The following is a 24410-nucleotide window of genomic DNA, read 5'->3' as shown; positions in this document are numbered from 1 at the left end:
TGTAGCTGAACACTTAGGCCACAACAACAAAAAAGTCTAAACCACCATACAGTTATTACATGGTGTATAGGTAGAAAGTGGGCATAAGGTGTCTCCTGGACTGAAAATACAAAAATGGATACACTACTGTGTTCCTCTCATTCTCAAACTTCAGACTTTGAAACATGGAGTATATATGAAATGTGGGGCTGGGCTTTTGGGTATTCAAAGATTTCCTTACCTGGCTTGACCCACTAGTCTGCTGATGGAGGTGCTGTTGTTATGAATGAAGGAACTGCAGAAATGGGCCTGTCATGCAAGAACTCTGAGTACTCTGGCAGATTAAACTTTTTTTTTCAGCACGATTGCCACATTCCATGATGCTTCATGCTGTATCCATTGCTGCTACCTGTGTTTGAGTGTACACTTCTGTGGAACTGTGAACAGGGATGGATTTTAATGTAGAAAGAGCTTTAAGTGGCATGTTAATTGCAGCAGAGGATCAATCCCTGCGTGTCTTTAGTAATAGATGTGTAGAATCTATATAATTTATCTTTTAAATGTTTTTTCTGTGTACTTTCAGGAGAATTGTTGAAGTTTTTGATGCAGTTACTGCTATCACTTCTCTGTAGTCTAAAGCATTCATATCATGCTAGTACCTTTGTAAATAAAAAGCATCCTTTGAAATGTTTGCAGACTTTTTGTTCTTACACTTTTGAAAGTGAGTTTTGTGATGAAAATTCTTAACTGTTATATTAGTGACAATGTAAGAAGGAATGGTGCTGCCAAAATTAAGGGATTAAGGAGGGAATATCTTCAAGTTACAAGTGTTGTTTCATTTTTCCATACAAAATGTACTGTTTCCACTAGATAAAAGTTAATGGAACTTTTTTTTGGTGTACGAGTTCTTCCTTATCCCCTCATTTGAGTTTATTGTCTGTCTCAAAGTGTGTTGTTTTGTTTTTGTAATTCTGTTTATCATCAGTATAGCAGTAAGAAATGTTTCTTGTTGGTTGGTGTGTGCTTTCAGAGGACCATGGGAGTTTGCTGCTTGCAGAGGCTCTGCTGGAGGAATGTTTGAAAGAAAATTTTGCCAAACTGAAGGACTCCATTCCACTGTCAGAGAAGAGTGAGCCCAAACTGGGTGAAGCTAAGCAGTATCTGACCAATATCTTAAGCAGAGGGAAACTAAGAGTAAGTGGGCTCTATCATCATAATTCCTGCCAATTCCTGGATCCTTCTTTGCTGTCATTATTAGTCTGATACAAGGTGTGGGTGTTGCCTGCTTGTGTCCATGGATATACAGTGCTGTATTGGAGGTGATACTGAGAGACTGGTAATTCCTCTAGGCCGGGTTTTATGCTGTGAGACTTGCTTTTCCATATGCAAAGAAATTATGTGCTACAAGGGCATATCCTCTTTATTTATTTTTTTAATTGGGAGTAGGATAAATACTTAGAATTGCTCTCAAGTGGTGGGGTGTGGGCACATAAGGGTGCTGTCAGGCCAGCACAGTAGAGTGACCTCCTGCTGCTCCAGATCTGAGGGAGTTTTGCACAACTGATAGCTCCTGATTGGAGAAAAATGTGCTACAAGCTGCTGTCAGGATCTTAGGGTTGTGTTGGGAGGACTATAGCCTTGCACTGCCTTTGGTGTCTATTAGAGAAGTAATGCCTTTATTTTGTTTTATGATCTGGGTGTGTGGCCAGTATCTGCTTGTCGACTCAGCTGCAGAGCTTCAGGAGGGTTTTAAAACTCTGCTTTGATGGCTGCTGCTGCTGCATTGGTGTCCTTTGACACACAGTTGCATAACTGTGTTTAGATGTAAGTGAATTACACCAGTCTGCTCTAGACTCCTATTACTTCTGGTCCTGAAATTGCCAGGCTAGGTTAGTTAAGTTGGAAATGCATATTATATTTTCACCATGTTAATTTCCAATGAGCAAGGTCAGCCTACTTAGAGATAAAATGGAGAGAGTAAGGAAGGGAGGGGGAATCTGTCCAACCCTCTTTATAGTTTAACCCCATTATCAGTCAGAACTACTGGATTCTTCCACTTCCTTGTGTTTAGTTTGGCTGCATGAATTGGCATTACTGGTTTTTAGCTAGTGGTGACTTAGCTAGTGATGCAGTATTGACCCTGAGTTGCTTGCATGTATTGAAAAAATGGATATGAAGGCTTAGGAACCTTTTCATGCTTTCCAGAGGATCTGAACAGATGTGTTTTACTGAGGTTCTGTAATATTTGTTTTAAAGCCTTAAACAAAATGAATCTGAGAAATAGCAGGTGTGCCTTCTGTTTTTTCACTGTTGCGTGAAAATTCTTTGACAACTAAAGAAAATTTGAGACTTTTCTCACTCTTTAATTAAATATACAGAGGAGAGGGGAGCTTACTTGTCTAAAAAGTGATGTTTACTGTCTAGTTCAAACGCAGGGGTTTTTCTTAGTGTGTGTAGGTAATTCTGACAGTGCCAGCCTTTTATGTGCTCTTTGTGGCTGGTGAATCGATAGAGAAGGTCAGCTGAGACCAAAGAGTTGGCTTACAAACTGTATTTCAAATCTCAGGTCCAAAGTGGTTGCCTGACCTTCATTGGCTACTGCTCTCATGAGGTTAGCCTTTGCACTTGGGAGAGGAAAGCATTCTGCACCTGCCTAATTTGCTGTAGAACTTCATTCTTCCTGTCTGGTGTTTCACCCTGTGAACACTTTTTCTCTCTCTGCTCCATTTCAGCCGAAGTACATGACAGAAGCTATGCTGATCCTAGGAAAGCTGCATTATGTGGAGGGATGCTACAGAGATGCCATCAGCATGTATGCAAAAGCAGGAATTGATGACCTTTCAACCAAGGAGGAGCCTCTGTACATGCTGCGTTTGATAACTGAAGCCTTTGTTATTAAAGGTAAAGGACCACGTGTGTATATTTGATATGTGCTGGTTTTAGGTTGTAGCTGTTTCTCCAAGTGGTTTGGTTGGAGCAGGATTAGGGCAAAGATGTGCGCTGTAGAAGATCCTACATGGTATGGTCCGTGTAGTTTCAAACTTGAAGGCATTATGGAGTCTTAGTCCATGGTTTTTAAACTTGGCTGGCTTGTAAAGAAAAGCTTGAAATTGGAAATCTTGTGGTAACTCTTGGCTGGAAGTCAGCGATGTACTTGAGCTTGTGTGTCCATTTTGGGAAAATCTAAATCAAGAATCAAGTTCTTGGCTGGATTGGGGCCTATGCTTTGGGTTAGAAAGAATTCATCTACTTGTACATATCAGTGATTTCTGTGAATTAAACAACAATGATGTCTCCAAGTTTTAAACTTTGGACTAACAGAGTGTGTGCTTTCAAAGCAGGTAGTGTATTTTTGCAATGCATGTCACACAGTATCAGATCTTGTGTACAAACAGGAATCTCTCCTCCCCCTTGTAACTCTGTAGACATTGCACTGTTTGAGAGATTCTAATTCAAACTACCTCTGTGGGTAGTGAAATTGCATTTCCTTTTTGAGTGGGGGAAAGACCCTTGTCAGTTTTTGACTTGGGGGGGAGAAAAAGATCAGTAATCTTCTCCTTCATTTGCTTTCGGTTCCTTTATAAATGTTGCTCAAGTACTGCTACCTATCTACTGCTTTCTACTCTTTTCAGCATGTCCACCAGCTAATTAGGTGAATGAGAACTCTGATGATCAGATACCTTCAACTGGTATGTAAAAGAGTGAAACCAAATCAACCCAAAATACTGTTTGACTGGGCTGCTAGTATTACTGATAATAATTTGAGTCATTCTGCTTTTTTTGAAACCCTGTTTGTGCTGCTTTGCTTGCTTTGATTTTTGTTTCCTGTGGTACTGATCGAATCTGCTTCATTAATGAGCTTCTGTGGAGCAGGACTAATTTACTTGTGCCTCACACTGACACTTGCATGGCTCAGAGGTGCTTGCCAGTGCATTCTCAGCAGTGTATTTGTGAGCAACTCCTGGTGCACTCCAGAGTCTGAAGGAGATGCACTGTCCTTATTGGGAACCAGGTATGACCCTTGGTGAGGTGTGAGTGTAGTGATGATGTGTGTGTGGAAACTGATGGAATAACCCTGTTGTTGTAAGAGCCCTTGTGCTGTGTTGACTGCTAACTTACATATGGAGATGTTGGAGGCGTTTGCCTCGGTGTCAGGCAATGTTTTGGTTTCTTTCCCCGTGTGGTTTAACATGGAATGTAAATACTGTGTTGCCCTGTAAACCATATGGAGTCTCTGTCATTGCAGAGAAACCTCTGTGCTGTTATGGTTGCACAGTCTTTATACTCCATGATGATTATTTTCATATTAGCTGAGATATCAAGAGTGTAGTAAATCACTCAGTATTCTACCAAAGTTGGTGGCATAAAGCAGTCCAGCAGAGTGGAGCTTGTCCAGCTGAGTTTGGAGCGGGCACTTGCTGCTAGGATCACTGTTCCCTCATGCCATGTTCCCTCAGCCACTCTGGTGTTAGCACTTTGTGCAGGTAGCTATGGCAATAGCAGTGCAGATGTAAATTTTCATTTTATAACATGTGTCCAGGCTCTTTCTGCAGGGCAAGTAACAATATGGAGTTGAATTATTTAAAATGTATTGATACTTTATGCCATAGATTTTTCTTATTCCCCTTTTTAATTTGGTATCTCTCCAGAAATTATGTTCATTCATACTAGATTACTGCCTTGGGTTGAATTATTGGTTGTTTTTGTGATCTGAAGCCTTCTTTAAAGATGCTCTTGAATGTTGCTCATAGTAAAATTTTTGCAGGGGCCATTTAGGCAAATATCCAGAAAAGCCACAGTCCTGTCTGTTTCAAGGCACAAGTTAGGTTCCTCAGTCAATTTCTTGTTCACATTTTCAGAAAGCGGAGAAAGCTGTTGGCTTAATAGAATACCCCTGTTCATCCAGCATTAGTTAAAAGCAGCAGAACTTTGTATCACCTCATATTGTGAAACTGCCTCAGTTTTGTGTAGGTAATACTGCTGAGAAATGCCTGTATGCAGAATGGCAGCATAGGGTCTCAAGCACTCAGGATGAGGCTGGAAAGGTCATGGAACAAAGAACAGTCAGATAAAAGGCTTAGTTTTTAAATGTTGACATCTATCCTTTTAATGTTGGCAATTAACAAAAATGTAGCAAGGAACGTGGGATACAGTGGGAGGAGTTGCACAGATAAAACCTGTTGTAGAAATCCAGCAAAAACGATTTTCCTTTCTTAGAGCACCTTTTAACCTTTGCAACACTGAAGGTGGATGTTGAACTAAATCTCTGGAGGTCCAAAGCATGTAGTGGGTTCATATTATGGTAAGAGGCACTATGGATTTGTACCCTTATGTTTGGATTGAAGAAGTTGAGCAGGGAAAAGAATTCTTGCTTACCTTCTCACTAAACTTCCACACAAGGTGAGTTTCAAGAAGTAAATTTTGAAGCTCTTTATCAGTATGAGGGGTTGTGCAATTGGCAAGTCACAGGAGAAATGGGAGAGAGCAAGATTCTCCAGTGTCTCTTCTGACTGCTGCTTCCTGTTCTGTTTCTAAATCCCTGCGTTGTGAGGAGACAAGTTTTGTGGGCACTGTGAGTGGAGCTTTGACAATTGTTTGATTTTTCATTATGACTAATTTTAACCTCTCTGGTTAGTTAATAGGTGGGTGGTTTGTATTTGTGTCGTTCCTCCCCATCCTTCATGAAGTCAGTCCTTCCTTAAAAGTTTACTTCTGCTCAGTTCATATTACTGCTGGTAATCTCTGATGCAAGTAGCTCTGTTGCATAAAACAGTATTGAGTAAGCAAACTTTGCTTCTAATTCATTTGGGATATACTGTGGCTTTGTTACCTGATGGTGTCCATTTGAAACAGCAAGACTTCAGAACAAACTGTAGCTGTTAGACCCCACTGGTTTCCCTCTATTTGTGCTTGCTGCAGAAACTCTGCAGATATCTCTCTCTTTGAAAGGAGTAAACCTTCCTGGTGCAGGGTCAGGCTGCTACCTGACCCTTACAGAGCACTGTGTAGCTCTAGCCAGGGCTTCAGCATACCTGAGCTCCAAGAAGGAAGCTTCTGTGATGTGGCAATGTTTGCTGTGCTGCTGAGAGCAGGATGAGAGCTGCTTTACCTGAGGCCAGCCTAGGTGGTGGAGTCAGGCAGGGCTGCTGTGTTGTGTGGGTCCTGTTTTGTACTGACTGAGGGGGGCTTTATCTTGTGCTCAGGGATGTGTCAGAGCTCTGCAGTCAGCCCTGTGCTGTCAGGCAGGGCACTGGACTTGTTCCACCTGAGTGGGGTAGCCTGGAGAAGGCTGCCTGTCTGTATTTGTGCAGCAATGCCATAGGGTTGCACAGGCTATCTAGTTTCTAAATGGATTTCTAGGGAGTTAAAGCTTTAGAAGTCCCACTGCCTGTTTTTCTCCTTTTCTCCCAGTCCATCCTGTAGTTTTTGTAATTTAGTAATTTTTGTGTTATTCTTGGCCATTTGGCATGTCAGGATGGGTTTAATTTGTGCAGTTTCAGTCTGAACTCTCTGTAGAGTCAGAAGTTGGCTGTTCTGGGGTGATTCATCACTTCTTCAAAAGGCATCTGACACAGTTGATGTGAATGGTGGTGTACATAGAGCTTCTTCTCTGGTGATTGTGAGAGAAGACTGCAGAACAAATTAAGATTTATTCCTTGTAATTTTGTTTCTAAGTGTTTTTGTTCTTTAGTTTTTGGGTTTTCAACTTTAGAAAAGACATCCATTTTATCAAAAGGCTGCAATGTGAGCTTGTCTTTTTAGATCTTTGGAAAGGTATGGAAGAGAACAAGGTGATAGTGTGCCTGTAAAGAGCCATCGTGTAGTCTGCATTTTATTGTAACAAATCCAACCACAAGCCATATCTAGGAGGAAATGAGACTTGCTAGTGGTTCAGAGCTATCTGTATTTTGTCCTTGGACCCATTTTAGTCATTTAAACATGCTTAAGATCTGTGGTGTGACACATTTGAGAAACCAAAGATAAAATCTTGAAACAAACATTGCTGGATTGAGCCACTGAGCTTTAGAGCTCTGCTAAGATCTGTGAGTGATATTTTTTAAAGTAAAACCTTGAAGCTGCCACGTAGGGGTTTTTCCTGGGTTTGATAATGATAAACAGACTAGAACCTGCTTCCAGCATCCTGAGTTCAGCACATCTTGTTTTGGATTATTTTGTTTTTGTTCGGTCTTAGAACAAATTGCTGAGCTTATGTGTGTTCCTGTTTCTCTTGTGGTTGTATCTTTTAAGAATTCAGTGGTTATGAGGTCTGTATACTTTGAATTATATTGTTCTGCTTTCTGCCCATGTGAAATGATTGTCTTGGGTTTCCAATACTGGAAGTGGTTGTTTGGAGATTCTGGTGGTGTTCTGAAAGGAGTATGGTGATATCACACAGAGATAAACAAAAAACCTGACCTTTTACTCAGCAGGTTTGAAAACTATTTGCTTGGTTTTAATAATGGTTTTAAATTGACCAAGTGAAACCTCAAAAATTGAATAAACTGTTTTAAACTTCTTAGCCATTCTTCTCTTAATTAGTTTCTCGTTTTGTTGGCTTGTACTACTGTTGAAAACAGTAGGTTTGCATACAGCAAATGCAAGCTTGGTATTAAAGTTGTTAATTCTAGCTAATCAGAGGATGTATCACACACTTGTTTATACGCTTAATTGGAGTCTTTCATTTTGACATTTGCTTGTGTGTCATCCATTTTTCTAGTACAGTTTTCTACATGATGAATAATTTCCTAGGTGAGATTTGTATTCAGTTGCTAATTTTCAGTTTGAAAATGAGAATAAAATGTAGAGTTAAAGACAGCTTTATTGCAAAGCTATGTTCTGGTAAATCTACTTTTCCCTCCTCTCTAAAGAATTTGGTTAAGATTTTCAGTTCACTAAATGAATTTATTTAACTCAGTGTTTCTGATAAGCTGATAAATTTCTTGTCATGTGTGCATTTTCAAAAATTCATAGATTAAAATAGGAAAAATAAACTTTCCTGTTTGGTTTTATTTCATTCATTGTTGGTTTATTGAATTAAATAATTTAGAGAATTGAAAGGAGGAAGGTAAGGTTTGTGGGTTTGGCATTTTTTTTATTTTGTTGGTTTGGGGTTTTTTTGTTTATTTTGTTTTGGTTTTTTTGTGCTCTTCACAGGAGAATACCTCTATTTTAAAGACTATTCCAGTACTTCATCAAACTCTTATTTCAGATCCTAAGCTAATAACTTTTCTAGTTCAGTTCTTTACAAATGCTGCCAGTCCCATGATGCAAGGATTTATTCCTCTTAAGTAACATTATTGGGTTATTGTGTGTTATCCTCTTAACTTATGTAGCCTTACTTTTAATTAGAATTTCCTGTTAGCTTCTCTGGAATGAGATTTTGTCCACTTAGGTTTTTATAAGTGAGATCATAGTATCAAAACTGTGGAGGGTTCTGGAATACAGACTGTGGAATGATTTTGAGTACCAGTAGTTTGAACAATTTCAAGTACAGATCAGTTGAGTTTAGAAACATCATATAGTTTTGTAGGGTCATAATTTAATTCATAAGCTTATTTTGAAGGTGAATTTACACTTCTAACTTCTTTTTTGCCAGAAGCATTTTTAATTCATGTAATGTTTTATAAACCTCTTAATGGAGTATATAGTATATGTACTTTCTGAGTCTGTCCCTCATTTCAGAGGGCATAGCACTTTTCAGGATGTCTTCTTTTTGCAGACAGTGTTTGGAATACTGTTCCACTTCTTGTGTGCCAAAAACCCCCTCCCAGGGGTTATACATACTCTTGTGCTTGAGATTTTTACTACAGGATAATTTTTAAGAGCTTTTGAAGTTCCTTAAGAAAAATTCGCTGTAATGCCTAAAAAGAGATGGTGTGTGTGTATATCTTACGATGTAGGAAGAAAATACCTTTTCTAGTCCACTGAGTCCAGTGCAGAAAATGGATTAATGGAAGGTTGAAGACATTCTTTCCATGTTCAATTAAGTAGTTTGCCTTATATTCTCTAGGCATTAATGGAGAAAAGTAAAAGCATGTTGCAATTGCCCATGTCAAGATAAAGATGATTTCTGTATTGTTGTTTAGGAGCCGCATGGCTACAAGGAAAGTGCTCAAATCTGAGAGTGGTAAAAGCAGAGGGAGCTCAGATCTTCACCTCCTTGCAGCACAGCTGGCCCCACCCTCCCCAGAAGCTGGGTTTTCATCCTGCCTGCATTGCTGACCCTGTCTGACCTGAGGCCAGTGTGATACAGTGTACCCATTTAGCAGAAATGGGCAGCAGGCTGTAAGGTACAGGGGAAAAATCCTGAGCCTGAATTCCCTCCCTCTGGGAGGTCTCTGCCCATTAATTTCAGTGTCAAGTATGGTGTTGCTTAGGACTGGTGACATTATGGCATGTGTCATAGGCTTGTACTTGGAGGTCTAAATCTTCTATACTTTAATAATCCCATTTAAACCAGAAGGGTTGTTACCTTGATGTGTTCTGACTTCCCAGGGATCCCAATCCACTACTGGCTGGAACCTGCCCATATTGGAAGTGATGATGCTGACTGAGGCACTTGAGTTCATTGAAGTGTTGGGAAGGGTATCTAGAACCTTCCTAAAGACAGCACCACAGTTTTTCATTGGCTTTAGGGAAGCTTGTTGATCATGAAGAGCCAGCACTATACTGGGCACAAAGCTGAGATGCAAAGAGCATAGGTTTGGGTGATAGTTCAGGGGAACGTTACCTAAAACTTTGATTTCACTTTTTCATACCCAGATGTAGCTTTTCAGTGATAATGGGCTTCATGAGGATGATGAACACTTGCCAGCATGCAACTGTTGACCTGCATGCTCCTTTTAAGATGATATATTTGCTTGCAGTTCTCTGTTACTTTACTGCTGTTTCCTCTACTAGCAGCTCCTTGGTGAGGTTACTGTTGTCAGTAATTTCAGCTGCTGTATGACTAAGTAGAACTTAGTGGGACACAGTAGAAGAGTAGAATTTGTGTTGGGTTTTTTGTTTTGGGGTAGGTTTTTTTTGTGGGTTTTTTTTGTGTGTTTGTGTATGTTTTTGGTTTTTTTTTTTGTATGTGTGGTTTTTTTTGTTTGTTTTTTTGTTTTTTTTTGTTTTTTTTAAAGGGTCTGGCAGGGGCAGGGCATGAATTCCTTTGTTGGAATCCTCTCATGACTACAAAAGGTTGAGATTTATCTCTCTGAGAACTGAGATCTGTGGGAGATGGGTGCCTTTAAACAGAACCTAAATAATAAAATTATTTAGGTTTATTATTTGCCTGACCATTAGAAAAACAGAGTCCCAGCCAAAAGGATGTATGATACAATAGGACATTATAATTTAAATAAGACATTTTGTTGGCAGAACTTGTTTTTACTTTTGCTTGGCAAAAGATGCATCTTTTAAATGTTTATCCACATCAGAGGGAGAGAGAGAGAGACTTTTTTCTGTACCTGGTATGCTCCTCAAAGTGCTGGCTTTCACAATTCTGACAGCAAGACAGGAAGCATGCTGTTAATTCATGCTGGCATCACAGTAGCTGTCTGATAGGCAAAAGCCCCACTCTGTAGATGTTGATGTCTTGATAAAAGGACCTAGTGTCAGTATGTTTTATTTGGGGTTCCAGAAAACCATTTTTAAGAGTCTGGAGTTGCCCTTACATTGTGAAATCCTTTGAACCTATTGAGTGTTGGTGAATTGTGTGCCTTTGTGCCACTGCTTTCCTGCTTGGATGTGAAAGAGTTGCCAAGCCCAGCCTTGGTGTTCTTGGTGCATTTAGGCTTTTCTCAGCCTTTGATGCACAAAGGCTTTTCCTTTGTGCTCCATGAGCTTTTCTCTGCTGTTGGATCTGATGGTTTACTGTTCCAGAAGTAGTTTGCACCTCTAGCACAGTCAGCTATGCACAAATGCAGCATGGGTGTTACTTCAGACTTTTGAGGAGTTAGATGCAGGCCACTAAATGCAGATTACTGAAATTTGGGAAGTGAAAAAGGGAATAACTTCTGGTTCCTGTTGTTAATGTGACTTGGTTTCTACAGTGGTAAAGTTTAGTTATTCTACTCCCTTCCCCACACACAGTTGAAGATGGTGATTGCACACATGCATAAAACCTTCTCCACCTTCTGCACTGTGACTTAGTTCTCTAAGGCTGTGGGGTTAGCAGCATCAGGAGGTAGAAGAGTATTTGCCCATGCTTTTCTGAGGAAATGGAACAATGTTTATGGGGTTAAATGAAACAGCATGCTACACTTAATTTCACTGGAAGAGAATGAATACAGAGGTACTCACAGATGGCCAAAGCTAGAGGGAGCTTTTAGATGGCTGTGTTGTGTAGCATGGGATGTGTCCAGTGGCTGTTGGAAGATTTCCATGTGATGGTTTGCCCTGGAGTAAGCTTCAAATGCCTCTGTCTTTCAAGTGTCTGGGCAACAAGCCTGTTAGTCTTTGCAGGCTCTGTCCATTCTAGGAACCATGGGTTCCGACCATGTCTGCATGGGCAAGCAGACTGTGGTCGGGCGCACACACGAGGATGTCGTCCATATAATGGTGAACAATGACGGCATCCCCGAGGGCTGTACGAATGGGTGACAGCAGCGAAGCGACATACCACTGGCAGATCACAGGGCTGACCTTGAGGCCCTGCGGAAGCACCCGCCAATGATAGCGCTTGGCTGGGGACTCACAGTTGATGGACGGAACTGTGAATGCAAATCGCGGGGCGTCCTCCGGGTGAAGGGGAATTTGGAAAAAGCAATCTTTTATATCAATCACAGCTAATTCCCAATCTCGGGGGAGCATTGCTGGGGAGGGCATCCCTGGCTGAAGGGAACCCATGTCAATTATTAATCTATTAATTCGGCGAAGATCAGTCAGGAGCCGCCACTTATCCTTGTTAGGCTTTTTGATGACAAACACTGGGGAGTTCCAGGGTGACATGGTCTCTTCCAGGTGGCCTTTCAACAACTGCTCCTGAACGAGCTCGTTGAGTGCCTTTAGTTTTTGCTTGTTAAGTGACCACTGCTTGACCTGTACTGGTTTATCTGAAAGCCAATTCAGTTTCTAGGTCCGGCACTCCTCAGTGGCCACCACCCGAAAAACTTGGGGAGCTGTCGGGAGATCGATTTTGGCCCCCCACTGGGCTAAAAGGTCCCTTCCCCAGAGGGGCTCTGTATAATCTAAAACGAACGGGCATATAGAGGCCAATTGCCCGTCAGGCCCCTTAATTTGCACAATGCTCTTTGATTGGTTTGCCAATTGGAGGCCCCCAACACCAGAAATCGTGCCCGCTGCGCTTTGCAGGCCCCAATGCAACGGCCATTCCCGGGAGGGAATGATCGTCACATCTGCACCCGTGTTGAGTGCTTGATACAAATCAGCTTAGTAAAATATTAATTACCCTTCCTTTCTCTCCCTTCTGCTCCCTAAATTCACATAGAATCGTTTAAATCGGAAAAGACCTGTAAGATCATGAAGTGCAACCATTAACCCAGCACTGCCAAATCCAGTAATAAACCATGTCCCTAAGCACTACATCTACACATCTTTGAAATACCTCCAGAGATGGTGACTCCTGGGCAGCCTGTTGCAGTGCCTGACTGCTCTTTCAGTGGATAAATTTTTCCTGATAGCCAATTGAGACCTGTCCTGGTGCACCTTGTGGCCATTTTCTCTTGTCCTGTTACTTGGTGTGTACTTGTAGAAGAGATTGACCTTCCCCTTGCTATACCCTCGTTTCAGATAGTTGTAGAGAGGTTCCTTTTCCCTAGCCTAAGCACCCCCAGCTCCCTCAGCTGCTCCTCATAGCACTTGTACTCCAGACCCTTCACCCACGCTGTTGCCCTTCTCTGGACATGCTCCAGCACCTCAGGGTCTTTCTTGTAGTGAGGTGCCAGAAAAATTGAAAACAGGATTCAAGGGCTAGTCTGATTCAGTGACTGCAGCTAGAAGAAAACTTTCTTGCTGGTGATGCTGCTTAACTGTAGTGCAAATGAACTCAAGCTGAAGAAATTCCAGTGCTTGATCATCAGTACCATCTCCTCTCCCCTGTGGCCCTTCAACTTAGCTTTTTTTCTCTTCTGCTTCTTCCTGTTGTAGTTAGACCAGGGAGAAAGAAGAGTAATTTCTGCAGTATGCCATGACAATTTATAGATGTGGATGGTGCTGGCAAAGCCTTTAAATGTGGGGCTGTAAGAGATTGCTGATCACCCCTGTGTTTGCTGTGCCTCAGAGCATTGCTCTGTAGATGTATCTTGATGTCACAGAATGGAGGTGGCCTCTTATATCTGAACAATCAGTATGTTATAGCAGTGGCCCCCAAAGTGCTGCATGTGCCCCAGAGTTGAGCAAGATGATCTACTGTGGTGCAGAAGAAAAGTACTATAACTTATATTTATTTTTTTCTTAAAAAATTCGCCAGCAAACAAAAGCACCTCACATTGAAATAAATCTTTAGTATTTTATTGAAAGTGGTTCCCTGACTTAGTCTGTATGTCAGAGGGTCTTGTGTCATGTAGAGCCTACAAAAGTGTCTTACAAAACAGGATGTTTCACACTGCAGAAGGGCTTCCTCACTATTTAATTCACTTACAATGTTGCAGCTCACTCGTGCCTACTTAAGTGGATTTATGTAGTATATTGTCTAGTTTTAATTAAACTAACCCTAATGAAATAGACATGTAGCTTAAAGATTCTCTTAAAAACCTGTGGATTTCAGGTAATACTAGGAAGGGGAGCACAAGTGAATGGTGAGAATGTCAGGGCTTACATTAATAGCACGAGCTCTTCAATCAGATAAAAGCAGTGACAGTTGGATTGGATCTAATCAATGAAGTCTAATGACACTCAATTAAGTACTTTCATTTTTAGAAGCCTCTCTTGAGCTTTCTTATGTAAAAGCAAAATATGAAGAAAGTATACCATTGGGGAGACACTTGTTCTTCCTACTGTGGAAAAATGGCTGAAGTAATGTGAAAAAAACCTGCATGGCACCAAACTAAAATACTTTCCTTTAAAAGAGACACAGAAGACATTGCCAAAGACTTGGAAAAAATAGGTATTAGAAGAAATTGGGCAGTGTGGGAGGCTTGGTATGTAGTAGCAAGGAAGCATAAATGTTTCTAACAAATCTTATCCAAAGGAAGTTGCCACATTCTGGTTCAATAATGAAATACATTAAGAGCTGCTAAGGAGCACAGTTTGGCCCAGAAATGCACAAAATGCTGTAGGATGGTGTGAGTGAGGTTGACTTTATAAACACAAGCCTTAAATAGAATCTAGTTTGTAATGAGATTGGGAATGACCATGAAAATCTGTACACACTGCAACTCAGTGGTTATTTCATGGCAAAATGGTTAAAATAGTTGTCAAACTTAAAGGTGAATTGCTGCCTTTTTGCTTTTTCAAAAAAGTCAAGTGTTCTGAATTTGCAGGGCTTTTCTCTGCTGACAGGTAGCTGTCAGTAGCATGTTATCTAGAAGGTATTTTTGAAAAAATAAACAAATATATAATATATAGTTTGTGAAGCAATGTCTTTATATAGCTATATGCGTATATTGAGTATGCATGCTCAGATTTTTTTTTTTTCTTAATATGGTCAAGGAATTTTGGAGACCACTGTATTATAGGCTAAAGCAAGGATTAAAAGACATGCTATGGAGGTTAAGAATAGCCAGCTGAGCAGGTCTGGATATGCTCCAAAGAATTAGTGTCAGTGGATTAAAGTTGCTGATTTCTGTATGCATGGGGTATGTGGTGTGATGCAGAGCCTGTGCAGTATTGACTGGGGGCAGGGCACTGAGGTTGCATCTCAGGGGAGTGCTTGCTGCCTTCTGGCTTCACAGCCACTTGATCAAAAAGCTGTCCTAATTTTAGCAATAAACTTGAGCTGTAATTACAAGTCTAACCTGATAGAGTTCTTGCTTTGAAAATAATTGGAGTAACATTGTTAGCATTGATTTATTGCATCTCGTAGGAAAGTGGGAGAAGGAGGTCCTGAGTTCTGCATTGAGCAGCCTTCACAGGTTACTTAAAATTTAAGCGTCATTCCCAGCTTATAGTTAGGTCTTCAGATAATTGTACGTGGGGTTGCTGGAATTTTCTGCCTTTTTACCCTTGAGACTTTTACATGAAAGATACTTCAAGATTGTAACAGATTGCCAGAAATGTACAATAATCCTGTATTCTAGGAAGCAGCAATCAAAGAAGTATGCAGCTTTCTTGAACAGCAATACTGGTCTCTTTGTCCCCACCTTTCATGGGCTGCAGTATGAATCAATGTGTTCAAAATCAAGGGCTTCTAGGCCTTTCTTCCCCCTCTTTTATTTCCACTGCAAATAAGTCCTGCTGAAAAAAATCATGGCTTAGTTGCTGGGGAGAAAAGTGTCTAGACTAGGTTGTGAATTATTTAAACTGCTGTGGACTGTGGCAGAAATAATGCATGGTGCTGGGCTTTGCCTATGTCTAATTAATCCCAACTGCTGCTTCTTGGGGTTTGGGCTATTTTGCTTTCCAAGACTGTAATGGAATAGGTTAGTTGAGGACTGTGCTCTTAGGTTCAAACCTTAGCTGGCAGGGCAAACTGGTTGTAATACCATCTCTAGAGTGGTGTGGTTGTGCTTTTGAATTTTGTCTCTGAAAAGTGTTTGGTACTCTGATGAATGTTGATTAGTCAGCATGCACATGGATATGTTTGAAGTCTTAAAAATAGTCTTGTTTCAATGCTAATTAATTTCCTAGAGCCACATTTCTGAACTAGCCTGAAGGCCACGTGATAGAAGTGAAGTGCATCCTCTGCCTGGGGACAGTGACCCAGAATGACCTGGCATTCTCCAGGATGGGAATGTGCACACAACCAGTTCCTTGCTGTTGCCATGCAATGTCATCATGCATGGCTTACCTCAAGACAAATGACTTACCTTTCTATACAGAGAGTAAAACTATTGCATGCACTTATCTTAGCATCCCACCTGTCTTCTGGCCAGGCTGGCCTGTCTGCGTGGCCCAGGGGCACAGACAGTGGAACCTTGCTCTGCAGACTGGGGCTGGTGCTGTTGGCAGGGCTGTAAGTTCCACACTAAGATGTCTTTTGCTTCAGGTTGCCATAAGTGTGTTCAACACATAGCACTGGGATGCAACACATGAATTTGGGATCATGCTTTTCATGCCGTTGCTTTTCCTTCATCTCTTCTTCAGCTTGCAAGGCAGCTCTGATGCTCCTGGGCCATGGGATTTTAGCAGCTGCAGGCTAGCACTGTTGAAAGTGATGACCCTGAATTCTTGCACCTGTTCTCTGGCTGTCTAAATTCATCCAAGTATAGGAAGCTTGAAGTCTGTGTAAAAAGGAAAGGATTGGTACATTGTTAGTACTTGGAAGGAGGAGTGCTGCTATTTAGTGAGCTAGTTTATGAACCATAGAAATGTAAAGCCACTGTAGTCTCCCCCCTGGTCCATGTGCAGTCTCTGTCTGTGCACTGAGGCTTTCGAGACCAAGCTGGGGCCACCCTGAGCTGGCCCTTCTTTGTGTAGCAAGTCAGACCATGTACCTTCAAGGATTCTTTCCAGCATGACTTTTCATCCCATTTATGTTGCTGAGACTCTGATATCACATGTCCATGTGCACATAGATGTTCCAGTTCTGGTAATAGTATCACCTCAGAGCATTGGAGCTATATGTTATCAATGTTTTCCCTTAGCCAGGCATGACTGAGATGAAAGTGGAAATGCAACTTCATAAAATTTCCCCTTTCAGATTTCCATATATGAAGGCAGTGCATTTCAACTCAAGGAAGAGATTACTTACAAACCTTATGGATTTGAGTTTTTTCTTACATAAATGCAGTTTAGAGTTGGGGGCAGGGAAGAAGGGGCAGAGATTATAGGAAGGTGAAGAGCTAGAGATGAATCATTGGGAGAACTAGAGGAGGTGAATGAAAGCTTTGCCTTTATGCAGGAGAGAAAAGCAGCATTTTTATACATAGAAAGTTACTTCCTCTGAAGTGGGTAGAATTTGTTATTTTAAAGAATGATAATCTGGGAACAGGTCTCAAAATCTTGAGCCTGGGCCATACTCTATTAGAAAACTATCTGCACTGTATGATAAACTACTACAGTATATAGGTATGTATCTATTTAAATTTGGGCACCTGATTCATATAAGAAAAATCTTAGGATAGATAAGCTTTAAGTTGGTATTCTCTTGCCACAGCTGATTATGAAAAATACCTGAGTCCCTTTACCTTAACCAGCTAACAAGAAAGCATGTTGCCTTATGATTAACTTGGAAGCTAATTCTGTCTTGGCAATAGCTCTACTTTTTTTTGCTAACCCCAGTGTGGAAGTAACATGCACTTTAGTGGCTTTCTGACACATTGTGGAAGCTGAGTTGAATTTAAATTGTGTGTTGTGCTGCAGTCTTTTCTGTGTTGGTAACTGGAGGATGGACAAGAGTTAGTGGAATTTGTGCTCTTTGTGCTGGTGGGCTTGTCAAGTCTTACCCAACTGCATCCTGAGCAAATCTTTTTGTTGGGGCTTTGTACTGTGGGAACTGAATTGGTGGCTGCAAGAGTAGGGAACTTATGTTGTTTTTCTTCTGTTCTTCCCCTTGTATACTGGATTTGCAGTCTGCTTGCTCTAATTTTTTTCATTGCATTTCTGTGGTAGGCAAGAATAGCCCTGTTTGGATTCTGTAGAAGATTTTGTACTGGAATGACATGAGGTCAGTGCACACAATGACAGAGACAGAACCATGACTAATGTTACATCATGTGGGTCATTTTTCCCCCTAGCCCTTTACAAGTAGTGCAGTGTAGCATAGTGTCTGTTTTAACACACTGTGTATTGCTGGATACTTAGTGTGGCAAGAATCCTTCTGGAGATGTTCCTTCCCCTGTCTCTGACCAGCCCCAGCTCTGTTTTTCTGCCTTGCATGGGTGGGCATGTTTGTTGTCAGTACCTGATGCTGGCAGAGGCTGCTTGCTTTCCTCCCCCATGTCAGAGCTCAGAGGTAGTAACTCCTTGCAGTGGGCTGTGGCATGTATGGAAATGGCTTTTTATCAACCTCTTCTATCTGTGTGACATCTCCCACGATAAACACCCCCAAACAGACTGTGTTAGGACAGCTCTTTGCAGTTTGATTAAATGCTGCTTGTATGTGAATGTCAGTGGATTGTACTGGATTTTTTTTTGCAGGGCCTTCAACCCTACTTTGCACTTAAGGGAAATGGCTCTGAAATGCAGACTTCTTAAAATTTATTTTCACTTAAGGGAAATGACTAGAAATTCAGAGGTAGATAAAACTGAGACAGGTCTAAGAAGAATATTTGTAGATTATTTGTTCTGACTGTAGTGCTGGATACTTTTGGTTTGTTCTTTTCCTGTAGAGAGAGTTAATGAGCATTTTTTTCCTTCACTCATTACAAAGTTACAGGGTTGGAGAATGGAACCATCGAAATAATAGGAAAACAACACATGATATAAAGACAGAGACTTCATAGATGAGCTAGAGATGAAATCTGTTATATCTGGATGCTGTACATGGTGTTTTCTGGAAGGAAGAAGAAAACACAGATTGGGGATTAGTTAAAAGCAGCAAAATGATTGTCATCCTCATCCCACACACCCTGTCAGTCTGAAATCAATTCAGTCCTCCTGTTCTACTCTGGTCTGTATTTTCAGAGGTGAAAGGTATGAACGTGTGTTCCTTCAAGATATAGATCTTTGAGGGAGCACACTGTGTACTTGTGACTTGGGAGAGGACAGAAGGAGTGGGGAGCCTCCTCCTGAGCTTGAACCAGGGAGGCCTTTTCCCAACCCACTGAACTAACTGCTTATGTCTGGCTCAAATGTAAGACATGAGATAGGGAAACTCCTCGTGGAGTAACCAAGGGGACAGAACAAATGTTGAACAGCAGAAGTAAACAAAGCTAAGACTGCCTAGGAACCTCAGGCTCCTCCAGCAGGAGCACCCAGACTGTATCATACATCATGGGGAAGCCTGGCTGCCCATTCTGCCTCACAGCAGGTTGTTGCCAAGACTCCTGGAATGAGCAGACTGAGGTGCTGTGCCTCTTGAACTGTGAAAGTCCAGGAAAGCATGGCTGGTGCCTGTGGTGGGTCCTCCCAAATCCCTTGCTACATGCTGCAGCAGTTGAAATTACTTCATTGGAGAGCTGTCTGGACAGCTGAATTCTTTTCTTCTTTTGTCACCTCTGTGGATCTGTGTCAGGAACAGTAGAATTTTGTATTGCATCTTACATGTTTGTCATTGTTATTAGAGAATGCTGTTATATAAAAAATCCATTGGAAAGCATGTGCTGAACTTTTTGCAGCATGTGTTAGGCTGTGAGGTGTTGGTGCAGTTGTGATTGGTGAAGATCCAAGTTTTCAAGCAGTGGTGTCTTGTAGAGATCCTGTGTGGCATAAGAACCTGTACCAATCAGAGTAAAACAGGGATATGGATGTGTAGCCCATCCAGTTAAGTTTGAGTATAAAGGATGTCATAGTATGATGCCAGACAAGGGTCTGATAGTAGAAATTTTTATTGTAGGGACCAGTAGCTGTGCATCTTCAATTAGCATACTCTGTGTTTATTGGTGGTGTTGGATAATGATACAACAAAGAAGTTCAGTAGTACAAAACCCAGGTTTTTTTCCTTCCTTTGGAAATATGATGATCTTGTGGTTAAGAGTCTCTTGTGCCTTGCCAAGAGCTTGCTGTGTGTCCATGAGCAATCTGCATGTGCTCAGATTTTCCAAGAGAGGCCTCAGAATTTCCAACTTTGTTTCTGTATAATTTTCCAGTTAGGAATTTTTTTGTTTGTTTTTTCCCCTCAACACTGCTGTTTACTAAAAGCTTCACATGAAGTAGCAGATGCCTAGAAATGATCAAATTCAGTGCATACTGGCACTGAATTGAAGCACCCAAGATCTGTAGCTGTCTCTGAAAATATAGGCCTTAATTTCTCTGTCTGCTGATTCCTGCCAGAGGGATTGTGTATCCTGCCTTTATAAGTGTTTGAAAGGGAGGGTAGGAGTGTGCAGTGGTACTGTGTGTTAGAGCAGCATGACAAAGATGCCTTGCATGTATAGGAATTGTATTTTCATGGGGGTAGTGTCTTGAAAGTCATCAAATCAAGAGGGAAACCACATGTGGAAAAGCCTTTTTGTCAGCTGGTAAATTAATAATAATATGACCATACTGCTGTTGGTAGGCTTCAGTTAAAGATGATGTTGCCATTTTGCAGGTTTGTCACTGGAGCGCTCAACCAACTCAATTGCCTCACGTGCTCGACTGTGTGAAAGGGAGGAGGAAGTCATGGCTTGTTTTGAGAGAGCCTGTGTTATTGCCCAGGTATACTTGCAGGAGCTTGAGAAGGTAAGAAGAAATGTGCTTAGTATGTGGCCTGGGTGAAATTTCTAGGGGTTTCTCAGCAAAAATGAAAAAATGGAGAAATGTCAAGTGATCATAGCAAGGAGTCTGAGAACAAATTGGAAGTGAGGTGTCTCAGTAAAATCAGCAGTTTAGCTGGTCTATACCTATTTCTTCTGAGAATGAGGTCTGGAAATAAATTCTGACTGGGGTAAAGCACCAAATACTTTGAGATGCACAAGTTGCATCTCAAGTTTCGCCCTTACTTAAGAAGGATGAACTTTGCATGGCAGGTGCTGGTGTGAAGGAACTCAAGGCATTTTGCATACCTGCTGTGTAAATGATGCACAGCAGTGACTATTGAGATCCCTAATGAGCGAAAGGAACCTTTTTGGGTCAGCCATAGCAGTTTACCAGTGCTTCACCTTCTCCAAGTGAACCTTGAGGAATCCAGATCATTAGAACCCAGGTCCTCCATCCCTGGAAGTGTTCAGTGCTGGGCTGGGTGGAGCTTGGAGCTGCCAGGTATAGTGGAAGGTGTATCCCTGCCCATGGACAGGGACATGGGTAGGGAGGTTGAAGCTAGATGATCTTTTAAGGTCCCTTCCAAACCAAACCCTTCTGTGATTAGTAGCAAGCAGCTGCTTGGCCACTGGTTGGTAGGATGGACACTGGGAGCCTTCCACTGAGCCATGCAGATAATGGGTGCTGCTGATTTGCTGGGCACGTGCAAACCTTGCCTAGCTGAGGACATACCACGTGCTTCCATGCCCTTCCAATGCCACACATTATGCTTGACATCAGCAGTACTGATTGTTAACAGCATTTTTATCTGTCCTGTAACTGAAAGGTCTTTGACCTTCTGACCAGATACTTCTGCTCTTCTCAGTAGCAAAGGTGTGTTTTTGTGTCAGGTTTTGTTTTTAATTGCATTGAAACAAGAAAAAATAAGCTTATTGCATGTATAAAAATTCATTAAAAAAGCCAACTGAGAAGAGGCCTGTTCTGTTTCTCTGCAGAAAAAAAAAAGTGGAATAATCTTTAAATTGAAATGATTACTGTCCTTCCATTGTGGAAGGATGAGTTTCTGCCAGTGCTGGACACTGTAAATTTCTTTTACTGCCAGCTTGGGTCTGCGAAGAAGGAAAAGAGTCTGACCTGTAATTCACTTAGAATCATAGAATCAGTAAGGTTGGAAAAGACCTCTGAATTTACTGAGGCCAGCTATTAATTCAGCACTACCATGTTTGCCACTAAACCATGTTGCCAGGTGCCAGCACCACATGCTTTTTGAACACTTCCAAGGATGATGATTCCACCCCTTCCCTGGACAGCTTGTTCCAATGCTGGGCCACTCTCTCAGTGAAGAAATTTTTCCTTATGTTGCAACTTGAGGCCATTTCCTCTTGTCCTATCACTTGTTACTTGGAAGGAGACTGATCCCCCCACCTCCCTACAACCTTCTTTCACATAGTTGTCTCTGACATGAAAATGCAGGGTTGATGACAGACACAGTGGTACCAGTAAGGAAGCACAACTGGGGGAAGATTTGATAGGACAAATAGAGGAAAGATTAAGATTCTTTCATCAGGACTCCTGATGGCTTGCTAACTCTTAACAAATATTTATGTCATATTGAACTAGATAAACCTACTCAAACATTGTATTGTTATTTCTGTGCAACATACTGGATCTTTGTAATTTGTGTGGTATTTCCCAAGCTGTTGGTGTTAATATGCAGCTTTCTACTTACTTTATTAAAGGTTGGAAAGGTTTCAAAACTCATACTGCATGCAGAATATCTCATGAAGTCATTGTATATTTTAAAATTGATTTTATAACATTTTTGAATAGCTGATAAGTGTAGCATTTAATTGTTGAAGATGTTACTGGCTCACAAGAACCTGGCTAGTTCCAACAGTTACCTGTATTCCAAGATATTTCTTTTTTTTCCCCTTTACAGACCTTAAACAACACACATTCAAGGAGTATCAAGGGCAGCAATGTGACTTACTCTGAGTTTGAACTTTCCTACTTTCTGGAAGCAGCTCTACAGAGTGCCTACGTGACTCAGTTAAAAAAAGGGTAGGTGGATGCAGGTATTAATAAAATTAGATAATATTACATGTTTTGTCTCAGATGAAGACTTAATTTTTTTCTTATGTTCTGTTATGACTTTTGGCTGCTGGCTCACCTCAGGTCTCCTCAGTGTCCTTCCCTTTCTTCTGTTTGTGTCTCTCTGTCTTTCTTAAGAGTCATTTTTCCAGACCTACAAGTAGGGTGGGGTAGAACAATATTCTTGACTTGACTCAGCTTTGCTCCCTGTGGAGACAAGGGGAGTCTGACTGTAGAGAGAGAGTGGAATTTACACTGCTGTGTGCCCTTAAAATTTTCAGCACCTGGTTTAGAGCTCAGTAAAATCTTACAGGTAGTTTCTTTATTTGTTTGTTTGTTTGTGTAAGGTCTTAAATATGCCAATCAATGCCCCAAATCAGTGTGTTTTTACTCTGGAGAATGTATGCGGGAACAGTGCTACTCCAGGGTATTTATTATGCCTCTGAAACACAGCTCCCAGTGAACTTCAAAAGGGCAGGAGGAGTTAATATCTACAAGCCTGCAATGAATTTTATGAGCCTTCAGTGAAAAACCTTCTCAAGATCAGCAGAAAAGACTCTGGACACTTCCAAAGGCCATGGGTGAGGACATGCTGTTCCCTAAACCAGGCTGTGTCTTCAAAACATAATTAACTCTGGTTATCCAATGGAGAGATTTTGTCATGTAGGAGAGTGTCTCTTCAGCATGTGTAAACTGCACTTGTAAGATTCTGTCCTTCCTTAGTCCTCTTTTTGCACCATGTTATCCTATTTATTATCAAGGAGTCAGATTCTGGGTTTCTCACCACAAACTGTGTTCACAAATATTTAATTTTGTCTTTTTTTTGCCTTCACCCTCAGTGAAATATACTTTCCCTCATTTTCTTCACTTCTTTTCCTGCTGAGTAGAGTGGGAAAAGAAAGCAAAAAAAAACCAAAACCAAAAAACCCCAAAAACCTAGGAAAAAAACTCCCAGTAAAAATCAGTTTAAATAGTTCTGTAGAATACTGATACTGTTTTTTGATTCTGCTGGAGGAGGAGCTTGCTTCTTCTTTAGGGCTTTTTTGCTACCTTTTTATCCCTGAGGATGACTTTAAATGTAACTGCGAATAGCTGCTGTTCTCCATGAGTATAGAGCAAAGCTGTCCTCTAAGCATATCGGTGAGATGTGCCTTTAGGTACATCCTTGTTTTCACCTGGAGGCTTACAAAAACACAAAGCTCAGATGTTGTAAAATGACCCCTTTAGTCAGGCAAGTACAAGTTTATGCATAAAACAAAGTATGAACTTGTAAAGCATAGTCTCCGTATCTGCTTGGTGTGTGGTTTTCCCAGGTGAGCTGAGGGTTGGCCAGCTGTGGCACAGTATGTGCTTTCCTAACCTTCTGCCCTTCTCAGGGCAAACAAAAAGCTCAGGTCTTGCCAGTCAGCTCATTAACTATGTAGTAAAATAAAATCCCATTTAGAGCATATGGCACGGATGTCCTCCAGGCACCTTTTGAATATCAAACTCATGTTCATTTTATTCAGCAACATTGTAAATTCAGTCTTCATCAGTGATAAGTTCATTATATCTAGCAGGATATTTTGGCCGTTACTGTGTTCATTATATCTAAAAGGATATTTTGGCCATTGGGAGCCCTGTGTGCTCCCTTCTCATATTGTTTTAATGATAGCCTTAAAACCAAAAACCAAATCCCTAACAAAAACAAACCACAAAAAATTACAGGAACACAATTTGAAGCAAAATACATGTGTGAATTAAGCCATGCTTTGATTATAAGCTGAATTGCTGCAATAGCAGCAACATGTTCTCTGTAGCTGTCTCCTGATGAAAGAGCAATGGAGCTCCTGCAGCTGGGATGGAAATGGAATCCCACGGGCTCCTGACCTCCTGCAGAGCAAGTGAGAAACGCCAGCCAGGGTTGCAAAGTCCGCTGGGATAAAAGGAGCCTGGTGGGACGTGGCAACTGCTCT

At 41.2% G+C, this 24410-nt stretch overlaps 1 protein-coding gene across 5 annotated transcripts in view; it reads left to right on the top strand.

Moving 5' to 3' along the window:
• The window catches only part of TTC7A (tetratricopeptide repeat domain 7A), a 174063-nt gene that overhangs the window by 1837 nt on the left and 147816 nt on the right, over positions 1 to 24410 (top strand). For 4 of the 5 annotated variants that reach the window (XM_064708936.1, XM_064708937.1, XM_064708938.1 and 1 more), the window contains exons 2-5: positions 1010 to 1173; positions 2712 to 2880; positions 20216 to 20346; positions 22304 to 22425. In XM_064708936.1, the coding sequence (XP_064565006.1) occupies positions 1010 to 1173; positions 2712 to 2880; positions 20216 to 20346; positions 22304 to 22425 (586 nt within the window). Of the gene's footprint in view, positions 1 to 1009; positions 1174 to 2711; positions 2881 to 3631; positions 3669 to 20215; positions 20347 to 22303; positions 22426 to 24410 lie in introns of those variants that run through there. The other variant, XM_064708940.1, reaches the window with a different exon arrangement.

This window comes from Zonotrichia leucophrys, chromosome 3 (genome assembly GCF_028769735.1).
Source record: "Zonotrichia leucophrys gambelii isolate GWCS_2022_RI chromosome 3, RI_Zleu_2.0, whole genome shotgun sequence".
Lineage (NCBI taxonomy): Eukaryota > Metazoa > Chordata > Aves > Passeriformes > Passerellidae > Zonotrichia > Zonotrichia leucophrys.
Note: the sequence above shows the minus strand (reverse complement) of the source record. Positions and strands in the feature narration are given on the sequence as shown.